Here is a 25,044-nt window from a genome sequence, read left to right on the forward strand (position 1 = left end):
TTTCTCTGCGGTGGCACCCAATCTATGGAATGCGCTCCCCAGAGAGGTCCGCCTGGCGCCATCGTTATTTGTTTTTCGGCGCCAGGCGAAGACCTTTTTATTCAAATGTTATTTTAACTGTTAATATTATTTATTTATTTTATTATTTGGCCAGGGTGACTTAATTTATACTGTTAAATTATATTGTTTTATATTATGTTATTTATTTATGATTGTGAGCTGCCCCGAGGCTTCAGCAAATGGGGCGGCATAGAAGTCCCCTAAACGAATAAATAAATAAATAAATATTATTTTCCTTGAAACCCAGCTACAAAGCTTCAAGTAATTAGGTGAGGCCATAAACCATATTGCTTGTGACTGAAACTTGACCCATGCTATGACACTAATTTCTTCCAGGCTGTGCTTCAAGGGAGTGGTAAACACTGAGAGGAACCTCACCCTGCTGCTACGAAACAAGAAGGTTACCACTACTCTGGTAGCTTTAACCTTCTCTTTCAAGAGAAGATGAGATTTCCATCCTGCCTCTATCTTTTGGGAAGGGGTGGGGTTTTGAATTTTTCTTGCCAGAGTTGCTCTTCCCTGGCACATTTATGGGAGAAGAATGTTGATCTTCTCCCAAATCATCCCTTTCCAGACACTCGCTTCCCAAAAGGAGCAGGGAAGCCTTCCCTGCCGATTTTTATCCACTGCTGCCTCCACCTGCTCCACTGTGACAGACCCTCAGCTGTTGAATGGCCTGGTTATTCTATCAGTGCTTGCACAAGCCCGTCATGACCATGTTCCTTCTCCCTGTTTGTTCCTAGATTCCCAAATTACCATTTCCCCTGAAATCCCACCTGGGACCATCTCCCTTTGCAGCACTGCTGCACCTTGTATGTCTTCCCAGCTTTTAGATTGTCACCTGCCTCCACCAGGTGAAGCTGGGTTCTAATCCTGCTAATCCCGACTGTAGTATTTTTTATGTTAGGGGGGCAACAGCAAAGATGACCGAGAGCCACTCCATTTCAAATCCCCAGCTCCGACATTTTCAAACTAAGTGTGCTAAAGTAGACAGACTGAACAAAAAATTAAGGATAGTCACACGCCATTCCTTGATTCAAGATGACATCACAGTTATGACGGCACGTGTTATATGATTTATATATGAACTTACCTAGAAGCTCTCAGCTTGTATGCCTCTACCAAGCTGGAAGGATTGTTAATATGCACTGTGGTGGGTCTGGCGGCCACCTGCTGGGGCTGAATACGTTGCTCTGGAAGGTCATTCAGGTAGGACATCATGCCACTAACTAACTGACCTGCGCTCACTTGAGTGTAGCTTTTCACAAGGAATCTGCATGAGAGAAAGAATTACATCATGTCACATCACTTGGCTGTTCACAGGTCGACCTGGGAGCAAATTAGCTTATGATGTCAATCAGCAGCCATGCCATGAACTGGATAAGGTGTATCCAGAGTAAAAGCAATGAAAGGAGGAAATGCGCTTTTCATCACTGTAACTTGGGTCAAGGGCCAGACTATGTCAAAAGATGCACTTTCCAGAAGACTGTTCTGGAAGAGAATTCAGTGTATCCATCTTTCTTTGAACTTGGAGCTTTTGGGGCAACAGCAGGAAGCACTAATAGCAGTGATGAAATAAGAGAAATATAAAAACAAAACCAATATCATCAATATCAAACACAAACCAGAAGGGATAGCTTAACTCATCTGAAATACATGTACAAATTTTAGAAATCTCCGAAACAGTGTCCATGAAGTGCCAAAGGACTGGCCAAGAAAGGGTTGGCGGGTCCTCCTGGGAGAAGTTCTACAGTCTGGGCACTGCAGCCCCTGAAGGCCTGTCCCACATTTCTATTGAGCAAACATGCTGGAGGTGGAATGAGGAGCAGAGCCTCTGCCAAAGCCCTCAGAGAGCAGACCACATTATACTATGGTGGTACTTCAGCCCTACTGTCACTATTTATGGCGTTGCTGGTGACAAGTAACCCTTTGAATTATGCTCAGAAACAGTCAGAGCTGCTGCGTTCTGAAGACTCTGTCCCTCAAAGCACTGAGAGCCCCGCACTCTGCAGCAGCCGCAATCGCTGAACATTCTTCAAAGAGCGGCCAACAGGAAGTGTGCTTTAATTCACTATTACGTGACCACTGCATGTGTCATAGTGGCCGCACCTGCCTTCTCCAGGAAGGGGCGTTGCACCTGCTGAAGATGTACAAGTGGACTCTGTCACAGCTGTCAGCTGAGAAGACACCCAAGCTATGAAACGGATCCTTCGAGGAAAGGGGTGCAAGGAGTGCGCATGCACACACACACACACACTCTGCAAGCCCTGTCTGATGCAGAGCATCCAAGGTGGGGGGGAACTGCTCTAGGAACAGGTGATATGTATGGTTCCTGTCACAGAAACCTCATTTCTTAACACATCCTCAGTGTCCGAGTAAGCAGTGCTTTCATTTCCTAGAGCACTGTACTTTTGGAAAAGATCCTGGTAAACAAGGCAGGGTGGGGTGGGTCCTTCAGCAAGGAAGCTGATGAAAGGCTCTGAGATCAGCTGGGAGGTTGGAGAACTGCAACTGTTGTGGGGAAGTGTTGATTTTATCTGATTAGAGGAGATGCCAGGCTCTGAAACACTCTTGGCCCATGACTGAGTGGCGAGTGACGGGTGGGTGGGAAGGGTGGGCGAGCCTGCAAGTGAGAATGGTGTGTTGCACGTGAATGTGAATGGGCATGTGTGGCTGAGCCCTCACGGGCAGCTTCCGCCACCTTTACAGGCTCTCCACGCAGCCCTTGGGCCAAAAGGGTTGTACACCTGGCTGTAAGGGAAAGGATACTTTTATCTGGACAAGGCCATGCAACAATCGCAAAATCAACTTGTCCAGGGCATGTGTCCAGATCAAGGCTGCAATGCCAAGCATATGCTAAAGAATAAGTCTCACTGCACACAAGGACACTTTTCTCTGAGTAAATATGCGCAAGTTTTCAGGACAGGTTCCACTGCTGGGTTGGCAATGATGGAAATGGCAGAGGTTTCAATTGTAACTTTTATGAGGCAGGTGACTAGAAAGAAAAGGGCCTTTTCTAGGATTTTTAATTGCAAGCTGGAAGTTTTTCAGTGCTTTTAAAAACTGGCAATGCAGGTACTTCTACTGTGTGTTTTATTTTGAGGAGTTTTAATTTATTTTATTTTAATTTAAGTTTCACTGAGAACTGCCTTCATCCCACCTCTTTTCTTGTCTTTTCTGGAACTCAAAGCATTTTACATCATTCTCCTCTCCCTCCCTCCCAATCTTATCCCCACAACCACCTTGTAAGGTAGGCTTGGTTGAGAGTCTGTGACTGGCCCAAAGTCACCCAGTTGGCTCCATGGCTGAGTGGGGGGTAGAACTCAGTTCTCTTGCATCCCAGTTCCACACTCTTAACCACTACATCACACTGGCTCTCACAATAATTTCTCATCTCATCTCTCCTCCATATATAATCTCTCATCCCAATAATTTCCAATGGTGCTATACATGTGATTAAAGCAAATATATAAACACACAGCCCAAGTAAAAACTATTCTGGGACAATCTCAATATTCAAAACAAATTTTCCATGGCAAGTGAGAACTCCAGGGGTCCAAGATAACTTAACCCCATGAAGAACAGTGATGTCAACCCTAGCATCAGATAAGCCCTCAATAAGGGACAGATTCCTATCAACCAGGGTACTTCTGGAAAATCAGCTTCCCCAAACATGCACTGGTTTTGTTAGGAAAGAGACAGAGTTAACTTTTGTTCTATATTAACACAGCAAGAGGTGACTAATCCTGTTAATATTTCAGATAAGAGCAGTGGGAAGGATTCAGTATAGGAACACAACTGTTCTTCAAACATCTGAGTAGGGCTTGCCACTTTCTCTCCCCCACCCCCACACCTCAGTCACTCTTCTTATGGGAAACTTGAGATCTTGAGTCATCTGTCCAGTTGTGAAAGCCTCTACTTGTTGGACGAATTATGTTCTACCATGTGAGCTAGTCTCTCACAGTAACCTCTGTGGAAGAGGGCATCTTCTTCCAAGTGTACTTCAGATCGTAGGATGCCGTCAAAACAGGTTTGCTGCCTGGCTGTCCCAGCCTTGAAAGCTCCATGGAGTGATGCACTGATTACATGCTCTTTCCTAAACTGTTTTCCTTGAATTTGCCCTTTGAGATGAGGTGCTGCAGAGTATTCTGCATAAGAAAAGGAGGTGCAACTATTTGCCTTAAAAAAGAGAGGCCAGGAATAAGTCCTTGAATACATAGCCAGGCATTAAACGGGCACCTCCAGCAATTCTAACAAGAGTGTGATCTACCCATAGTCATCTCTGATCCCTGCAGCAGGTGAGAAATGGGAGAACCCGGAAAGGGGACTGAGAGATCAAGCTGGGCCGCAGGCGAAGGGCTGCATCACTCACCGTGCAGTCTGCAGCATCATGACAGTGTTCTCCCCTTCGTAAGTGCAGGAGGGGGTGAAATTGACATAAATGTCAGGCAGGCCACTGCAGCGCGAATAGCCGTGCCCACCACACGCCATCCGACATTCCTCAATGCCAGCATTGGCAATCCAGGAGGTGAAAGCCTTTAATCCTGCAGACAATGCATGCAGCTGAAGGAGAAAGACCAGTCAGCAACCAAATCATCTTCTGAGCCTTCTGCTATGTTTTTCATGAGCTGTTCTATTCAAACATTAATACTTTCCGATCCTGTAATTTGCATTGTGGCAGAGGGAGGGCAATCTCTAAAAAATGATCTCTCCAAGGTGTGGAGAATTCTCAAAATGTTAGCGTTCCGAGAAAGAGAGAGGGAGAGAATACGTGTGGTGCTGCTGGTGTCAGGGGAACAAAGCAAGACTCAAATGTGTACTGGTACCTATCTGGATTCCTTCACAAATAAAACCTCACAGCAAGTGAAAGTGAGATAGCATGAGAATTTGATTGCTGGTTCAGACCAGAGTCCATCAGCTCCAACATTCTGTTTACATCACTAGTTGGCCATGTGTCTTTGCAAACAATGATTCCAGCAATCCCACTTTGTGACTATTTGATTAACTATTTCTAAAAGACAGTAAAAAGGTAAAGGTAAAGGTTTCCCCTTGATGTGAAGTCCAGTCATGCCTGACTCTAGGGAGTGGTGCTCATCTCCGTTTCCCAGCCGAGGGAGCCAGCGTTTGTCCGCAGACAGTCTCCGTGCTCATGGGGCCGGCATGGCTAAACACCAAAGTGCACGGAGTGCTGTTACCTGCCCACCGAAGCGGCACCTTTTTATCTACTTGCACTTGCATGCTTTCGAACTGCAAGGCTGGCAGGAGCTGGGACGGAGCAACGGGAACTCACCCCGTTGTGCCGATTCGAACTGGTGACCTTTCGATCAACCAGCCCAGCAGCACAGCGGTTTAAACCACTGTGCCACCTGCATCCCTATAAAAGACAGTAGATAAACTCATAGCGGGCATGTCTATTAAAGCCACTGCAGTTCAGTGGAGACAGTGTGGCCATCACTGTTCTCTGCAGCTCCAAAAGCTGAGTATGCACAATACTTCTTTTTACCACTCTTCTGGAACCTGCTATCAATCAACATGAATGCCCTGAAGCTTTATTAAGACATTTTTTTCTGCTCTAGCCATTCATAATTTTACAAGTCTCTGCCATGTGGCCTTTCCTCCCTGCATAAAAAGGCTGAAATGCTTTAATTTTTCCTCATAGGGAAATGCTCCCAATTGTATTAGTTGTTTTACCATACTTTTTCAGCACTATAACTTTTGGAGAGGGGTGACCACAACTGTACTCAGCATGTTGCCCCATAAATTTATATACAGTGTGCTTGCTGTTCACTGCCAGGAACAAAAATGAAAAAACCACAAGTAAAAACCACATATTGGAGAAAGTACTAGACTTTTTTTAAAAAAAAGAGTGAGCGGCTCAACCAAAACTGCACCAATAAATGCAAAGTGGAGCTGTAATGGTTTGATGAGCTCCTCTGAATACACAGGTTGTAAAATAGTCTCAAAAAAGCCTAATTCCCATTGTCAGTTCATGCTGCTCACGTATTCTCTTTTCTTTCCCCATTGTTTTGTACATGTCCCATATGCTTCTTCTGTAATTGTGGAGGAGAAAAAGAGACTTTTGTCCCTTTAATTTTCCACCAATGATTACTTGGACTGAAGCAACGTCATGTATTTCTACGGATTCATTCCCTACCCAGGAGTCCTTCCTTTGGGTGCATTTTGCAGCATTCAACAGCTTCCCATTTTTAAGCACAGGAGTCCTACCTCTGGCAGTTCACTCAGGTCTCCCTGAGTGATGTTACCAGTGATGCGGTGATAGGTATCTTTCATGTATGCTCCTACGAAGTGGAATGCATAGGCTGTTGCCAGAAGAGGAAAGAGTTTGTACTGCTGAGTCTGATAGTCCAAGATCTGAGGTTCTGGCTCCCTGTAACAGATAGCAAATAAAAGAGGGAAATAAACTAGTGCCTCTGACATGGCTTGACTTCTTAGAAACACACGAGAACAATTTAAAGTGCGGTAGAGTTACATTCCAATGACAATGCATAAATTTACAGTAAAAGTATGTATCTACTTATAAAAGTTGCCATGGATTGGTCCAACATGTGGATATAAAGAGACTGATTTGGGGTTGAAGTACCAAGAAAAGACAATAGCAATATGTGGAAGCTAGACCTGCACTACACCTCAGAGGGGACAGCATAGCAAACTGAGGCCCCTCCTGCCTTCCCTTCTTTGTCCCTTTGTTTAGAGAAAGCAGAGGACAGTCAATGACAGGAAAAGCAGCAGAACCAAAGGCTCTGGGAGACTGGCAGTGAGCGGGCCTTCTGGAAGGGTATGCATCTAGACAAATGCCCAAGGATGCTGGGCCCTGGTGCTTGCTCTACCTTGGCAGCAGCCCTGATCAAACCGTGGTAGCATGCAGCTATACAACTAGAACGGAAAGGCAGGAGGCTGTGTGTCCCTCACCTGGGTGGGAAAGAAGGAACATGTGTCCCCTTTCCACAAGTTCCAATTGTAACTGTTTTTATGACCCACAGAACCCAAAGCAGAACTTAAAACCGATCAGGACGAACCACTAGCAGGTTCTGATCAAGTCAGTCACATCCCAACAAGGAAATTCTGCATTTATTTAAAAGGCCTACAATGAAACACACACGGACATTTACCCACAGAAATGTTCTGAGCAAGGGGTCAGATCAGTTTTAGCTATCAAAGCTGTACGAAAGGAAGACCACTTACCCTGGCTTCAGTTCAGACTGGTGTCTCACTGCGCTGTAGCGGATGGCGATCGTGCAGGCTCTGGCTAAAGAGCGAGCAGCGTCTCCTACGATAATTGAGCGGATGAACACCATGGTGCCGTAGGTCAGCTTGTCATTGAGGGGTTTCACGTATGTGCCATCTGGTTCAACCTAGCCACAGTACAGTAGGACAGACTTGAGAGACTCATGCACCTAGTAGTACTTCCACAGTTTCATCACAACTCCAATTTGCTTTCCCACAGGATGCACTAACACAAGTCCAAACAGATGCTCAGGTGTTGGAACCGCTTCCAAAAATCCCGGTGAGCTACATTTAGTTTCGCTTGTCAGCATTATTTTAATCTATTTGTTGGACAGCATTTGTATTGTCCAAATTTAAGTAAAGAGAACTCCACTATCACCGCTTCAGGCCATGTGTGCTGTCAATTCAGTGCATATCTGTCACGGCAACAAAACAGCCATATGATCCAGAAGTAGCATTTAGATTGGCTTTCACATATTGACAATCACCATATGGCTAAAACAAAGGCCTAGTGAAACCATGAAAGGAAGGCCAGATATGCTATTAGCATTCTTTCAGCAGGAGGTGCTAGGTGGAGCAGGCAACTCTGAAGTTAACAACTACCCTGCCCATCAAATTATCAGCTGCATTTGCACAATCTTCTCTGACTAGAAGGTCAAGGAGAGACTGCCAGTAATAGTCCTGCTGATGCACAATACACAAAACTTTGATATTCTCTTGAAAAAACATCCAGGAAACCAACCTGAAGAATTGTAAATGGGGTAGAATCAAAGAAGACCCTCATAACAGATATAGCAGGATTTACTCTTAGGAGATAGATCATTCTTTCTGTAAGTCTCACAAGTTGCATTTGAATAGGAAAGCTTCTGCTACCTTCTGGAGAGCACATCCTTCTACCTGTAGCCAGACTAAGCCTCTATCTGGAAGAGCTTCTTTCAACCTGTCTGTATAGCTAAACCAACTGCAAACAGCAAAAAGAGCCCAACAAATTACCTTGGCGTGTTTCATTAGCATGTTTTCCCGAGGAATGCGGAAGTTGTCCATTTTTAGGTAGCCATTATCCATTTCATCATAACCAAATTTTGGCCCAATGTCACCAACAGTGATACCTAGCAAACAGAATGCAGTGGTGGGGTCAGCAGAAGGAAGTTTCTCACTTCTTAACACGACCGGGGGGGACGGGGGGCAATCCAAAAGGACCCTTCCTCCTCCTTAGCTACTAAGTTAGGGTGACACAAATGCCTCAAAGCTTCACGGGAATCTTTTGGATCTCTCCCTCTTCCCCAGTACATGAAGGTTCAGCATTCATTAATCAAACACAAGAGGAGCGGCATCTTTCATATCGCACAACCGCATCTGCTGACAACACAAGGGCCATTGTTTTTCCGGGATTCTCAGTATTGTTAGGAACTATGGTAAATCTGACTTGCACAAATTGAGAATTATGAGTGGAGGATAGTCTATGAGAAATCCATGTTTTACCTTGATCTACAGGTTAGACATGAAGTGGGCCATGAAGAGCCATTCCTACTTTATTGTTGAGCATGAATTGGGGGGGGGGGGGCACAGAAATGGAAATGATTTAGTCGAACGGGCAGCACTGCCCTTAAACTCCAAGAAGCACATGTGCACAGTCCTTGTGTATGCATATGGGGATCTTCCCAATTTCACTTCCAACCCTTTTGACTCAGGGTGTGGAAGTACACATGACATGTTAATTCCCCTGGGAATGGTACCCGTGCCTTGCGGTAAATATTCTCCAAGCCTGTCCTGCCTCCTCCCTGGCTCGGTCTTCCTGTTGGGAAGGCTGCAAGAGCACCGAAGGGCAGGGGATGGCCAGGGCCAAAAACTGGCCCCTGCAGCTGCTGCCAGTCCCTCCCCTGCCCATCAGTCCCACTGATGCCGGGAGAGTGGGCTTGCTCGTGTCCTGGCATCAGCTGGATCACCAGGCAACAACCCTGGAGCAGGGGCTGAGAAGTGAAGGGGCCCTTCATACTGGGCCCTCGAAGTACAGCAGGAGGCGACCTGCTCTTCAGCAGTGGTGCACCACATGCCCCTTCCCGCTGCTCCCCGTGGCGCGTCACGGCTGACGGGTGCCGCTGGTGGCACAGAGGGACTGCTTGGATTGGAGCACTTGGCCGACTGCCCTCAGCTGCAGCCCCTGGCTAGTGGGAGCACTTTTTGGCTGCCCTGGCCAGGGAGCTCTTAAGGTCTGGCTTGACCATTTTGGTTTAGCAGGTCACCACAAGTGGTGGGTAACTGAGGGGATGTATAGGCCACCCCTCAGTGGATTAGAAACCACCCCATGGGACCAGTGCTGGGTTCAGACAGCATGTTAACCCACCATGGCTTATACGTCCCCACAGATGATCATGCCATCTGAATGCAGTCATGGTGTCTGTCCACCCTCTTGCCTGCTCAGAAGCTGCCCAGGGGAAATGCCACTGCAGTCTCAAGGATGCTTGAGCATAATCTCTCCTCTGAATATATATACTTCTTTCCAAACCAGCAGCCCTGTATTAAGCCAATCACATGACTAAGCCAGGCCAACCTGTTAAGCTTATCTAGCCACTTGGGCTAATCATAACGCTGGGTGCAGGAATTAAAGGATTTATTTGTATGCTAGGTAGACCTTTCAAAGCATGCCCCCCACTCTATTGTCTGTACACATATTGTGCTTTCAATGGAACTTATTTTCTTCCATCTTGTCCATGTACTTCCTGAAAGATGGCCCTTTTTGTTAGGTTTTCCCCAAGGGCCTTTGCAGTCCTTGAGGGGACTCTGTGATTCTGCAGGAGTCCTTTATTTCCAAAAACTTCCACCAACGTAGTGCTTTCTGGATGTGTTGGACAACAATTCCTATCCTATGGCCAATAGAGCATGACTGGCATTGTAGTCCAGCAGTCCCGGATGGCACCAGCTTGGAGGCGGTTGTGCTAAGGCCATGCAAAGCACTTGAGTAAAGTACAAAAATCCCCTTTTATTTGCACTAGTAGTTAATATGCACAGCAGATTGACTTATAGCATACTACACAGCTGGACAATGCCTAACAGAGCATTGGCACCGTTCCCTGTACCTCCCGCCACCCGTTCAGTAGCTCCATACCTGGCAGTGGCTCATGGGTCCCCACTTGGCGTATAGGTACAATGAAAGCATGCAAGCCATGGCATTTTCCCTGCGTATACAGCTGAGCCAAAACAATGGCATGGTTTGATGTCTTACCCACTGCAAGGAAGCAGAGACAAATTAAGCAAAGGGAATGCAACCCAAGGAACACCCTACTTATTTTTAAATTAATGAGACTTGGATGAGACGTCTCTTAAAATGTAATGAAGTTTTCTCACACCACAGTGAGTTTTCCTAAAGCTTTTCCCAATCTGACAGCCTACAGACATACATTCCTACAATTTATACCACCCGCAGTCTCTGAAGATGATGGGAGCTCCAGTACAGCATACCTGCAATACACCAAGTTGGGAAAGGCTGCTCAAAAGCATAAAGAAAATCTGACCATGCTTATCAAAAGAGAACTTCTTCCCACCCCGATCTCCAGCCATAAGGGAACAGACTTACAAAGAAGTAAGCAGCACTGCAGAATCAAAAAGAACATTTATAGCAAACAGCATTCTCATAGAGCATATTAGACTACTAAGGAAAGTATGACTTTTTAAACCCACTTAAATATTATATACTCCAAGGTGTATAAATGTATACATGTATGTTAATCATTTTACTATCTTAAAAAGTAAGGCTTGAAAAAAATCCCTTCTTAAGCTTTGATGTTTGAAAAATTCACTTACATCCACCTGGCCACCACTTAATAGAAGTCACAGTTGGACTGTTAAGGATGAATTCCTGGGTTGCAGGATCGTAGGTGGCTGTGGTTTCTAATCCTCGCAGATGCGTTCCTATGGGCAGGTAACACATCTAATTTCAACAGTCATGCATTATAGCAAAGACATACAAAGCTGATTATTTTTCAATGAACTACAGTGGCAATGCAGAGACAAGCCATGTAAAAGGTAGAAACAGCTTGTTGCAAATGTACATTCACACCATAAGAAGCAGAAAACACTTTACAAATAAAGGCAGCTCATAGTGTGAAATATTGGATTGCTGCATTCATACAGACTGCAATCAGTTTGTTCTATTTTTGGGCACCTCCATCCTGACAGCTTACTGGTTTTACAGCCAACAGACAGACACCATTCCCAGCTACGTTCTCTTGGCTATTTGCCACTAAAGCTCAGATGCAAAGTGGCTGCTGTAACCCACATCTGAGACAAGACGAACCAGAGAACATCGCAATCATCCTCTGATCACCTGGCCTTTTATTCGCTCTTGCAACAAATCCGGATAGTGTTGCGTGAAAGCCTCCACAGCCGGGGTGGAATGTTCAAGAACTGTCTCTTCCATGCTTTCCACTCCGCAGATCTTCATTTTGCTTTTTTTGTCCCAGGGACATCTTCTTTTTCCCAACTGTGGCTGGAATTTCCAAACAGTGTGATGAAAATTGACAGATGAGGTACTTGTCCTCCGCAAGTCAGGCAAATGGCAAAATCTGGTTCTCCGCAAGGGGTTCTTCATGCAACTACAATGAAGGTACTTTTGCCAAAAAGACTACTGTCTGAGATGTCACGACAGGTTTAATGTGGCCCTGATTATCATTATTTTCAATTGCCTTGCACACAGATCGATTGGCTTTGTAGGGTTAGTGAAAGCAGCAGCAGCAGCAGAAAGGCGATGCCTTTGATTTTGAAATAATCGGTTTAAAATATATTTAAGAATTTTTCAGAACTTGAAGTAATTGCAAAGTGCAGTAGAGAGATGCCTCTTTGGCCAAGCACACAGTAAATTGCCAAGTCATCCATCTAGTACAAAAGGCACCACTGCAAATTTTACCATTTTAAAAGTGAAGGTGTCTAAGCCCTTGGCTGCAGCAGTATGCTTTAATTATGAATACACTCTTGATTTAATCAATATTGTCCTGTGGTAAGTGCTAGATTTAGCCCTGGATGCAGTTCTGCTGTAGGCACTGTCACACTTATCCTCAGTTTCCCCCTTGCATAAAATTGAAAGGCACCTGCCTGGGAAGTTTTAAAGACAATGAATGTTTTCAGTTCTGAGCCCAGATGACAGAGAAGCCTATAAACAAAACTTACAGACTACATCCTTTTTTTGGGGGGGAGGGCATACCTGTAATCAACTATCTATTTAGCATAACTTTTCATTCAGACCCAGAAGCCTGAGGCAAGAAATAATGGTCTCCTGGTAAGCAGGCAAAAGAGCCTTTGTAAACTGAGTGGATCCTCTTCACTGCCTCACTCTTTGGACTATCAACATTCCACAGACGATTAAATGCACCATGTGCTAACCTGTGAAGTATTTTGTAAGTTGCACCTCATTATTTGCCCAGTCAAAATTGTTGCAAGGACAGTTGGAAAGAGATGTACCAATTTACCATGTCAGGTAATCCAATTAGACTGAGGAATTTGTGGGCTGGTTGCCTGCAGAATTTAATTTTCTGAATGCAGGTTTCTACTGACTTTTCATGAGTCTCCTTTGATGCACTCAACCAGGCCTGTAATACCTGTGAAATAAAAATTGAATCCTGCTCTTTGCAATCATAGCTGCCACTTGAGGTGGTAAAGCCTCTATCAACCGCCTGCCACTGAGTTGGGGCTAATGGAGGAAGACATATACAATGCTACATCTGACAAAAGGAAGGAAAAACCTGTTTCTATGTGAAAAAAAGATCCTCAGACTAAGGTGAAATCCAACCGATGCTTCTCAGAAGCAGAGCCTAGAACATCCACATACTCAAGTCAAGATTATCACAAGGGAAAGAGGGCTTGATCAATGCCTCCACTAAGAAATGGTGACATTTATTGATCCGAAAGGTTTCACTGCAGCTACAGAAGAGATCTGCCTTCTGCCACTGAAACATCCTTCATTACATCACCATCGACTGGGCTTGCTCTCCAGAAGTCAGACTGTCTTGCTGTTCATAAGGAAAAGTTCCAGGTTTCCTGGCAGAAGTATGACTAAGTATATGGCAAGGTAGTTAAGGCAAAGCAAGTAGAGTATCCAGGCAGGTGAAGAACATTCTTAGTGTAAGTAGTTCCTTGGGTTTGCTCCAAAAGGAAGTGGAAGTGACTTGCCAGCTTTGCATCTTAATGATGTTTTACCCTCCCACCTTTAAGAGGAATGTTCCAACTAGGGCAAAAGTCATCCAAAATGTCACAAAGGTATAGAAACTTTGAAATGTCATGTGCTCAAAATCATCACGCTCTGCATAAAGAAAGAAAAGCCATCCTGACTTAAGTCCATCCTCCCATTGCATGCATCAAATATACCCAGCTAAAATGGCATACCAAAATTTAACAATAAGAAGCCTGATGCTTTGCAATGTACCACATTTGTCACTAATATTACAATTTAGAGGATTTATTATTCCCTACAATATACAGACATTGGAGAGAAGCTTCCATTTTCCTTAGGCAGACAAAAGGTATTGTCTCTAAGAGATATATCTGGACTGGTATCCTTCTGTTAGATATTCATATGTATTATATTTACATCCTGGCTTTTTTCTGTAAGGTGACTTACAGAATCCACCTCCTAACAACAAACCTATGAGGCAGATTAAGTTGAGAGCAGTGACTGGCCCAAGGTGAGCTTCAGGGCTGAGCAGGGACTGGAACCTCCATCTCCTGTGTTTCAGTCTAGCACGCTAACAACACTGGCTTTTATATTATGTTGGATATTAAAGGTGTATAAACTCCTGGTATCAGTTTGTCCTCTGTATACTCTTTCTTGCTGGAGAGTGGTTGTTAGTCATCATTCTTCAGGTTGATTGTTTTGTGAAAGCTCATGCATGTAATTTTAAATGTGTAAGGCTGATAGGTATGTTGAACAAAGTGATAAGCTCATGCCAGAAAGATGCACCGTCTCCTAGTGACATTTGGTTTAATTCAGAAGTTGACAAGTATCTTTGTACCACCTGAAGTCTGCACTTGCTCCCATGACTCTCCCTTTCATACAGTGAGAGCCTTGCGGCTGTGAATCAGACACCCTGCAGGGCTCCCAGCCTTTGGACCATCTCCAACCCAGATACACCACCCTTGCAAGTAAGACTTGAAGGTACTGTACCATGGCCCATCTCTGTCTGTGCATACGTGCCAATGATCTCCAAGTTCCAAGCAGGCATGAAGAAGCGATCCTGCTGTTCTTGGGTTGCCTGGGTGAGGAGTGTGGGCAGGAACATGCCCAGGTGGAGGTCCAGGGGCTCAGGTCGTCCACGGTGAGCAGAGCTGTGAAGAAATGCCGAGGGTAGGGAACGTGGAGGGATGTCACCGGATTGAAGCAGGTGAGATTGGAGGGGCCGATTGGAGGGGAGAAACAAACACAATTTGTATGAATAAGAATTTAGCAAGCACACTTGTACTCAGGCACCATTCTTTTCTCAGGCCACAAACTGGTGCCCATTTCATACCCAGAACCTTGCAAGGGCATTTCTGCTCCTCTTATAAGAAGAGAGGAGAATGACAGAACAACTCTACTTTTTGTGAGCTTATAAGAGGCAGAAGTACTACAGCCTTAACCAGAAATTCTACTAAATCCTCCAGCCTCTTGAAAGTATATTCAGAATGGGCAAATACCAAATATACATTACTTAAATGGCTTGGGGAAATATTTGGTAAGGATTTTTTTTTTCCTACAGTGGAGTTACAGAGACCCATCTGTATCTAATTCAGTTTCCTGGAAAAGGTTTAGACAAAAACCAGTCTAAAACAATTAGTCTGCTTTTACACAGTTTTAATTGTCTCCTTTCCTCTGATTTAATACTGTATCATGGCTTTAAAGTTAATCCTCTGGGACTCTCCAAGAAAGAAATGGTGCTCTGAGCCAGCAATCAACGTTAGCAAGTAGATCCACAGCTTTGTGTCAAAAGTCAACATTCGGAAATAGCTGAACCCTCACCAGCAAACATCACCCAAAAGCATTACAACATGCTTCCTTACAATGCCCCATAACCAAAATGAAAGCCTCTCCAATTTTGATCTAGTTGGCACCGCTACATTCATGATGCTTTATAGCAGCGCTTCGTCCATCACAATGCTTCATGCTGTGCTTGCTGCGTTTATTATGAATTGTTATAGCGCCCAGGAGAGTGAGTCAAGCCATTCCGAGTGCAACTCTTACTTCTGTTAAGACTAATGTGCCAAGTGGCCTTGTGGAGGCCAGGCCCTTTAGCCTCAGCACCTCATCTGCAGTGTGGGGATAAGCATGGTAAGGATTGCAGGCTTACCGTACAGAGGGCTGAAATGATGGGTCGGAAGTAGTACTATTTCCAAAACATTCCAAGTACTATTGAGGTTTTGCTTTCCCATAGCACTCCCCTCACATAAATTGTTTTTTCAGGGGAAGGGAGCACAAAGGGGTTCATAACTGGAGATGAATGGCTCCTGTGGTTACCTTCCCTCGCAGTGATGGCAGCCGGAGAGAGACCGTGGCATTTGCCACGCTGAGTGACTGGCATACCTCACACATACGGGAAAAGACCATCTATCTGCCAGAAACATTCATTCCACCCCCACCCCCAGCATTCCTGGGCCTGCATTGAAACGGCTTGCTCACGAAAAGCACCATAGTGGAAGCTGTGGTGACACTAACAGCTGCTGTGGGGGAAGCAAGCCACACCAGGAGGCAGCAGGCTGTTTTTAGGTTCAGTAGCTTGGGATGTTGGAAGCTGGCGGCAGAGTTTTCTCATGCTGGGGAAACTGGAATCAATAGTAAGGATGCAGATCCAGTCCAGGCAGGATGGGGTATCAACATAGGCCATATTCCCAGCTCAAGGGACCTTTTCATAACAGCAAGGTGACGGACGTTAAGATTTGATCTTTAATAAAATATTCCCCAGCTGTAGAGATACTATAAGAATGGCACACAGATCACGAACCAACAGCAAACTATGTCCACATGCCTTTAAAATTAAGCAGTAGAACAAAAGAAAAAGACAGTAAGGAGCACCCCCTTTCCTTGATGCACACCTTGACATGGTGAGGGGTTGAGAGTGTCAGAGAAGCTGAGAGCAACGCTGCCAGGGGGTCAGCCTGCCTCATCAGGCTGCTTTCTAGCAGGCTCGCCCAAGGCGGAATGGTCAAAGCAAAGACACCAGGCTAAGATGCAGCCGCCCTCTTCAGGAGTAACCGGCACATCAGCAGAGGAGAATGGATTTCTCTAATGGTGATGGGGGCAGAGGCACTTCTGAAGGGCAGCTGCAGGACAGTAGCAATAGCTGTAGGCAACACTGGTGGAGAATCTTTCACAGACAACGGCAAGGACACTCAAGCTAACTCTGGTTAGTCCCGCACAGAAGGCGGCAATGCGAAACCACTTCTGAATATTTCTTACCTTGTAAACCCTGTGATGGAACAATCCAAAATTAAACAAGAGATAATGCCAGGAGATGAGACCCCCAGGTTGGAAGGCACTCAGTAAGCTACTGGGGAAGAGCAAAGGACAAGTTCAACTAGAGCTGTTGCTAATGACGTAATTAGATCAAAGCTAAAAGGAAGTCTAGTGGCTGACAATAAAGAGCCAGAAGGAAAGTCCAGTGCTGCACAACACATACATTTGCAACAAGGAAAGTGAGACATATCGTTCAAGAAACTAGAAGGCAGAAACTAGAATGGCTGAACATTGCAGTACATGGAGTGAATGACTGAAAGTGGATTGGAATGGGCCATTTTCAATCAGACAAAAACAGAAAGCTGTTTTACTCTGAAAATGAAAAACTCAGAAGAAATGGATAGGCTCTCAAACTAAGGCAAGATGTAGCACAGGCAGTAAAAGGCTATAATGCAAAATCTGATTGATTAATTTCAGTCAGAATTTGTGGACACCCTAGCAACATATCCATCATTCAATTTGTGCTCCAACAGATGCTGAAGAAGACATTGACAGCTTTTATGGAAGTGCCCAAGAGGAAATTGATATCACACCAGAACAAGACATACTGATAATCCTAGGTGGCTGGAAGGCAAAAGCTGGCAACAAAGCAGAATCAAATGTTAGTGGAAATGTTAGCCTAGGAGTAAGAAATAAAGCAGGAGGATGACACAGAATTCTGTGATGCCAAGAATCTCTTTATCACAAATACATACTTCAAACAATCGACCCGATGACTGTGTACATGGACATCACCAGACAGTCGATTTGATTTCTGTATTGGCTATGTAATTGGAAGGAGCAGATGGAGAAACGGTATTCTCACTACCAAAACAAGACTAGGAGCTGATTGCAACAGCAACCACAAACTCTTAATATGAAAAGCTAAGTTTAAGAAATTCAAAAACCGAAATATAGTGCCAAAATACAACTTAACCTTCTTGAGGAATTTAAAGTCCACATAAGGAACAGATTTGTATTACTCATCTTGACTGAACATGAACCAAACAATTGTGGACTTAAATAAGAGACATTATTAGAGAAGAATGCAAAAAGACAGTTCCTGCAACAAAAAGAGAGAAAAACATTCACAATTGCTAAGAACAGGCAAAAAGCAAAAGCAAAAGGTGACAGAAATAGGGTCAGAAGCCTGAATGTAATTTTTCAGTGACTATTGCATAGAGACAAAATGAACGATTACAATGACCAGTGACCAATGCAAACAAATAGAAGAGGGGAGAAAATCAAAAGAAGAAAAACAAGGTCCTCTCCCAGAAGATCCAAGAAATCAAAGAGAAATTAAAACCTAGGGTAGGAATGCTAAAAGACAAACAGGGGGACATACTATCTGATCAGGAGAAAATAAAGAGCAGGTGGAAAGAATATAGTGAAGAACTACGCAATAGTGATGAAAGGATAACAGGCTCCTTCAAAGAGGAATCCTATAAGGAAGACCCTGCAATATAAGTGAAAGCTGCTCTGAAAAATACTTGGAAGTAACAAAGCAGCTGAAGTTAGACAGGATACCAACAGAACTAAGCTGCAGAGACTGAATCAGTCAACATCCTAACAAGAATATGCCAACAAATAGGGAAAACAAAACCACAGCTTGGAAACATTCTAATCCCTAAGAAAGGAGACGCATAAGAATGCAGCAACCATAGGACCCTTGCAATGATCTCCTATTCAAGGAAAGTGATGCTCAAAGTGTTGCAACAAAGAATATCAACTCATATAGAGCAAGAAATGTCTGGCATTCAAGCTGGATTTCAAAAAGGACACTTGAGATCATATTGCAAATATGTTTGCTGGAGCATATCAAAGTATTTCAGAAGAAGATTAGTCTGTGTTTTGTAGACTACAGCAAAGCCTTTGACTGAATGAACCATGAGAAGCTATGGATTCTCCTGAAATAAATGTGTGTGCCTCAGCACTTGATTGTCTAGATGCTGAACCTGTATCATGGGCAAGAAGCTACAGTTAGGATAAAATATGGAGAAACAGAATGGTTTCTCATAGGCAATGGCATCAGACAAGGGCGTATGCTATCTCTGTATCTATTCAATATGCATGCAGAACATAGGATTAAAATGCTAGAACGGAGAAGGGATTAAACACTGTCAGAAGACTCATCAGTAATTTAAGATATGCAGATGATACCGTACTGCTGACAGAAAGCAGTAATGAATTGAAACGACTCCTGATGAAAGTGGAAGAGGAAAGTGCAAAAGCAGGACTGCAGCTGAACAGTAAGAAAACAAAAATCATGACTACAGACAGATTACAGAGCTTTATTGTTAACAGTGAAGAAATTGAAATACACTGTCTCAGTCATCAATTCAAAGGGAGGCTGCAGCTAAGAAATCTGAAGAAGAACTGGGACTTAGAAGGGCAACAATGAAGGAACTAGAAAAGATCATTAAGGGTAAGCATATCTGACTGGAGACCAAGGCCAAGATCATCCACACTATTGTCTTCCTGATCACTGTGTAAAAGCTAAAAACTGGACAATGAAGAAAGCTAACTGGAAGAAAATTGATGCGTTTAAAACATGGTGCTGGAGGAGAGCTTGGTGAGTACTCTGGACTGACAGGAGGGCTAACAACTGGACCCTAGATCAAATCCAGCCAGAGCATTTCCTAGAAGCAAAAATGACAAAACTGAGGCTGTCATACTTTGGACACATCATGAGCAGACAAGACTCACTGGAGAAGGCAATCATGCTAGGGAAAGTCAAAGGCAGAAGAGGAAGACGACGAAATAAGAGATGGATTGACTCCACACTGGCTCGAATTTACAAGAGCTGAACAAGGTTGTTAGTGATAGGGTATTATGGAGAGCTTTCATACATAGGGTCACTGTAAGTTGGAGACAACATGACAGCCCATAGCAACAACAAAAGCATCACCCCTAGGTACTGCTGGCTGACATATCTGTACATTAAACGGAATATAGAAGCCAGCTTTTAGATAACAATGATCAGCACCTTGACCAGATGAAACAGTGCAGGTTCCAATTTTCAAAGCAGAGTGCTTCCATGGTCCCTTCTGCATTCCCTATTCACTGATGCAAGTGGGGTTTCAACTTTCCACTGCAACATACAGGAGATAAAAATGGAAAACAGGGTGCAGGAGCAAAGCAGAAAGCCTGATTTGCTATTTGTGGAAGGAACACAGGGTTTGAGAGGAAAAACCCACACCCACTGGGACCTAAAAGCCTTCAGCCAATGCAAAAATGCCTATATTTTAGAAGTTAAATGAAAAAATATCAAAGCACTAGAAAACTTACTTCACATCCTCCACTGAAGAACATGTCAATGTTATTTGTTGAGGGATTGTTTCCCTCCTCCAGATCACAATCAAGCTTAGTATTTTAGGCAAACCTTCTTTTCTAACACAATACAACCGAGGTAAATTACCCAGCATCTCAAATCAGTAATTATAGCACACACACACACATGCACAACAGTGGAAAGTGTGAGCCTTCAGAAATACACCATAATTCTGAGCAATTATAGAAGTATCATCATGATCTATTTATCATTAATACACTGGTTAGTTGGCAGAATACAATCAACATTTTGAACTGAGAGAGAAAGAAGTTAGCAAGACACAGCACGCCAAAAAAACAACACAAACAAACAAAAACCACTGCCATAGACAAGGTCTGAAGGAAATGGGCAGACAGAGAGCAACCAAAATATTCTTCACCGTAATTCAACTACTTTGCTTGTGAGGAGCTGGAGATGTGAAGTGTACTATCACAACTGCTGGATGTGTATATTTGCAAAAGCAAGGCTTCTTCTGGTTACCAGTGGGTTCATCATATTCAACACATCATTTTCCAGGTTTGATTGCAGATAGTGAATAAAAAACCAGAGACTTTTCCTTCTCATCTGGGCACATCCATGTCTTCTGTAAAGTCCAGCACATAGTTCAAGTGCTTCAGAGTAAGCCAGTAACATAAATAAGCTTTTGGGTTTGGGTAATTTCAGGATGTTCCCATAATACAGAGGTTCATGATTAAAAATACACAATTTCTCCTCAATATAAGAGCAGGTAGGAAAAGAATTCATCTACATTCTCGGTGTGGGTATGAGCCCTGTCCAATCTTGTACTTGATATGTTTATATTCAGCTCATGCAACTGAAAAGAGATACAGTCAAATCTTTACTGCAGTAGTATAAGGGTCACATGGCCTCCCTTACTAAGCAGAAGACATTGAAAAAACCAGAATGTTAAATCTTGCCAACTTTCAACAACATATGTAGATTTTTCTAACTCCTCAAGGCAGCAGCAGAGCTAAATCTAAAGGGCAGATTGATGGTAAAGGCTTTCCAAAACAAGATGATCAACCTGCATAATTTATAGTATTTATTAATTAATTAAATTTCTATCCCACCCATTAGCCAAGATGGAATACGTAACCGTCATCTTTCTGTCAAGCAATATTGCAGCATGGTACCCAGTGCAGGGCCCTGCTTCATGTGTCACAATGCCTTACACAGATATCACATAGGGATCTATGTGCAGTGTGCACATGGCTTTTTGTGTCACGTGCACCAGCCAGGGAGCCTTGCAGAGCACCTTTTTAAGGGTACTTACCATAAAAGACAAATGTGCACCACACTTCAAGGACAGATGGCACTTCTACAGCATTTTTACAGCATTATGAAGGTTTATATCCATGTAGTTTCTAATAAATGAAGTTGCCCTTAGCTTTATGTGAGTTAAGGACACTGGAAGTATACCACTGTAATGTTCTTCATTGTCTCCTTGGGGAAAAAACCCCTATATGCCCATTTAACAAATTGCTTATATGAATAATCAGAACTGTTAAACAATTCTTAGTAACTTAAAGCATAATTTTATGCAAGTTTGTGCCTACAACTCCCAGCATGATTCAGCCAACTTGTGCCCTTAGTCTTCTCTACTCTAAATCCAAAAAACAAGGATGTAAAACCAGCAAGCAGCCAGGAGGTAACTGTGTGAACAGCACAACTCTCTAACTCTCTCTCTCTCTCTCTCTCTCTCTCTCTCTCTCTCTCTCTCTCTCTGTGTGTGTGTGTGTGTGTGTGTGTGTGTACACATGTAGGCACACATAGGCACAGGTGTGTCTTCCACTCCATGCAGCAGCCAGGACAGTCAAATGTGGTGACAAATTGATTTGCATTTTCATCCTAAAAATCATGGTCAGCCTAGAGTGACACTGTGCAGAAAAACCCAGGAGTCTCTGAAAAGAACTAACCGTGCCCCAGTTCTGTCTGAGCGTAGGTGCCGATTATATCCCCCCGAGAGGCCAGAGGCAGCCACTTCTCTTCCTGGGTAACTGAGCACTGGTTGTTTAAGGTAGGTGTAAACATGCTGTAGTGCAAATCAATAGGCAAAGGGGAGTTGCCCGTGCAAATTCTATGGAAGAGAGAGATGAAAAATCAGGTCATGGCCATTACTTTACTTGGCTTCAACAGGTGCCCCATAAATGCCATTTTTTCAGTAGTCAAGCAAAGGAACCTTTATTCATACCAAGGGTGTAGAACCTCTTCTCAGTGGAACACCTCATTCTGACCCACAGCACTTCTTGGGATTTCTCCAGGGTGGCAGGTCCCATCCCTGGAGGAAATGCCCTCAGAGGCATCCGTGCTGCTATTTCTGATCTGAGATGAAACATAACAGCAGGACTTCCCTTGCTGATGTGTATCAACATCAAAACCTCCATCTTGCACTTTGACAGGCGATAGTAATCATGGGGCTGACCAGGCAGCACTTCATGTTTCAGATACTCAGAACTGCACACTTGGGCACCATTGAAAGAACAATCAAGAATTAAAAACTACAAAAATATTTGTGTACACTTCTAAGTCCTAAAAAATAAAATGGTAGTGAGCCAGGCAGGGATGGCAGCTCCAGCGAGCTGCTTGAGCACTTTGGAAGGACTGTCATTAGCAGGTATCCTAAAAAGACTCTGAAAGAAAAGAGGGGGGGGAGTGATGGCAGTGACTGAACAGGGGTCACAACTGGAGCAGGGAGAGCAAGGCAATGGTCTTCACTCCAAAGTACTGCTTAGGGATCAGAGAAGTGGATACTACTGGCAGGGCACAGGTGAACGCAGCAAGGTTCTCCCAACTTGACACAGCAGAAGCAGCGCTCATTGGGCTGCTCGCCTGCTGTTTGCATGGACCCACGATCAACTCTGCCTCCTGGGTTGGGATGACATGACAACCCATTATGGGTTCAGCAGCCCATTGGTGGTCAGGGTGGCTTGGTCCCCCAAAACAAGTCACCCTGCAGAAAGCAGTTTGCTCAACACCACTATCCACTATGACTATTTACCAACAATGGATTTTCAAGTCATGCAAGCCCAGTCCAACAGTCTCTGATGGATTTGTATTTCCTACTAATAATGCACTCCCCAGTGGCTCTGTTTACTGATGCAAGTGTGTTGTTTTGGCTACTCTACTGACCTCAAGAAATACGTGGTATTCCAAACAACTTCTGCAAGGAAGGTGAACGAGGTTTGGCACCAACAAGAAACATACCTATCAAATGTTGGGCTTTAGCCAATACCAATTTGTCTACTTAACCTGTTTTCAGAAAAAAAAAAAATATTTTGCACGTTTTCGGACTGCCCCAATTATTTCTGGATCTTCTATTAAAGAAAGCTTGCATTCACATGCCTATTAAAACGAATTCCTTCAATATTAATATTTTCCAGAATTGCTTGGATAGTACATTATACAATACAATCCCAAGGAGTCCAGGTCTCTTTCCAAATAGCAAATTGTTTGATATAGATTGTCTTAGATATGGTCCCTCACAACTGGGAAACGAGCAGCAGCTACCATGGATTGCTTAAAAAAAAAAGAAAAAGAAAAAAGATTTTTTTTAGTTTCTTTTATATAGGGTTACACTCTTTAGTCTCACCTGATAAGGACTACATTAGGAGGTAGGGATGTTCTAATACTTAAAGATAGCAAATAGGATGAAGAAGGGTACTGTGTGATCCCCAACTTCCATTTTCAAGCTTCTTGGTTATTAGCAGAAGGCACTTCAAGACATTTCTCAGCAGTTAAAAGCACCTGAAAATTGGCTTTAAGAACTGAGGACATTCTCTTGCTGGCAACTAAAAACTTGGAAAGTTAAAGGACCAGAAACTCAGCTTTCTGTATGGCATCTCAAATTCTTTTTAAAAGAGAGATTTTGATGACATGAAAACACAGATGTCAAAAGATGTCTGATGTGTACAATAAATAGAGTTCTTCACTTTTCTTTCATTATTATTCTGAATAACTGTGAGCATCTTAGTATTCTAGCCCAGTAGAAACCCCAAAGGGCAGGCTGAGGAAAGTTTTAGCAAGAAAATGATATCATTTTACTGCGTTTGTTACTGTGCAGTGCCTTCTGCTTTCACAAGAAGGCACTGAACTGTAATAAAAAGGCTTATCAGTTGCTGCTGTGAGAACATGCTAGACTGAACACCTTGCGATGAAAGACGCAGTGTCTACTTTCTTGCCTCACCTAGCTGTTCCACAAAAAATCCCCAAGAGCTATGCATCAACCATTTCTCTTAGAAGATTAGACTACAGTACAGTGCAAGCTTGGCTTACTGAAAAGCTATTCACTGACTTCCAGAATCAGCATATGGCTTGAAGCAGTAAGCCCAACAGTGACCTAGCTTAATGAACTTTATACAGTTGCCTTTGTCACAACAGTAATTCTCACGTGGTATAAAATGTTGCTGCAATGTAGCAAGAGACTAACTTCTAGTCAGTCATTCACTTAAGGATAAGTTATGAGCATGGAGCTTGCCAGACTAGTTGCTTGCACTGTCAGTATATTAGTATGTATAAATCTTTTCTGTACTTAACAAACCAACCAATTTTACTAAGAAAGATAGCAATAGCCATCCGTGAATAGATGCAACGAGAGCTTGCTGAGACCATGAACTCCAGAGATGGCAAATCTTTAACACACCACCTTCTCCCATTAGGAAAAAGTGGGTATCCCCAATCAGCAGCTGATTGTAGGTAAGAGCCTTGTTTACTGCAAAGGAGGGGAGGAAGCTGCAAAGCCGTTCAGTCTAGCTTATTTGTAAGCAAATATGTTGCCCATGCTTACTTCTCAGCAGACACACAGAAACACGGTATTTGGATGCTATTTAAAAGCACTGACAAGTCATTCAATCTTGTTTGCTTCTGAGTAGACATTCAGAAACTGTTCCACTTATTTCTATGTATATACATTGAGAACTTGCACTCGGGACACTCTCTGCAAGTGCCGCTGCTTGCT

At 43.6% G+C, this 25,044-nt stretch overlaps 1 protein-coding gene across 8 annotated transcripts in view; it reads right to left on the minus strand.

Moving 5' to 3' along the window:
- ACOX1 (acyl-CoA oxidase 1) overlaps positions 1 to 25,044 on the minus strand; it is a 40,955-nt gene that overhangs the window by 6,935 nt on the left and 8,976 nt on the right. Inside the window, exons 2-11 of one of the 8 annotated variants that reach the window (XM_044453642.1) lie at positions 19,746 to 20,673; positions 16,724 to 16,733; positions 14,459 to 14,619; positions 11,107 to 11,214; positions 10,412 to 10,531; positions 8,299 to 8,414; positions 7,264 to 7,433; positions 6,286 to 6,448; positions 4,433 to 4,623; positions 1,154 to 1,333 (exon numbers count right to left, since the gene is read on the minus strand). In XM_044453642.1, coding sequence (XP_044309577.1) covers positions 1,154 to 1,333; positions 4,433 to 4,623; positions 6,286 to 6,448; positions 7,264 to 7,433; positions 8,299 to 8,414; positions 10,412 to 10,531; positions 11,107 to 11,214; positions 14,459 to 14,619; positions 16,724 to 16,733; positions 19,746 to 19,812 — 1,286 coding nt within the window. In that variant the 5' untranslated portion in view covers positions 19,813 to 20,673. The other 7 variants (XM_044453641.1, XM_044453644.1, XM_044453645.1 and 4 more) reach the window with 7 other exon arrangements.

Source organism: Varanus komodoensis, unplaced genomic scaffold (assembly GCF_004798865.1).
Source record: "Varanus komodoensis strain SLA01 unplaced genomic scaffold, ASM479886v1 scaffold7_1, whole genome shotgun sequence".
Classification (NCBI taxonomy): Eukaryota; Metazoa; Chordata; class Lepidosauria; order Squamata; family Varanidae; genus Varanus; species Varanus komodoensis.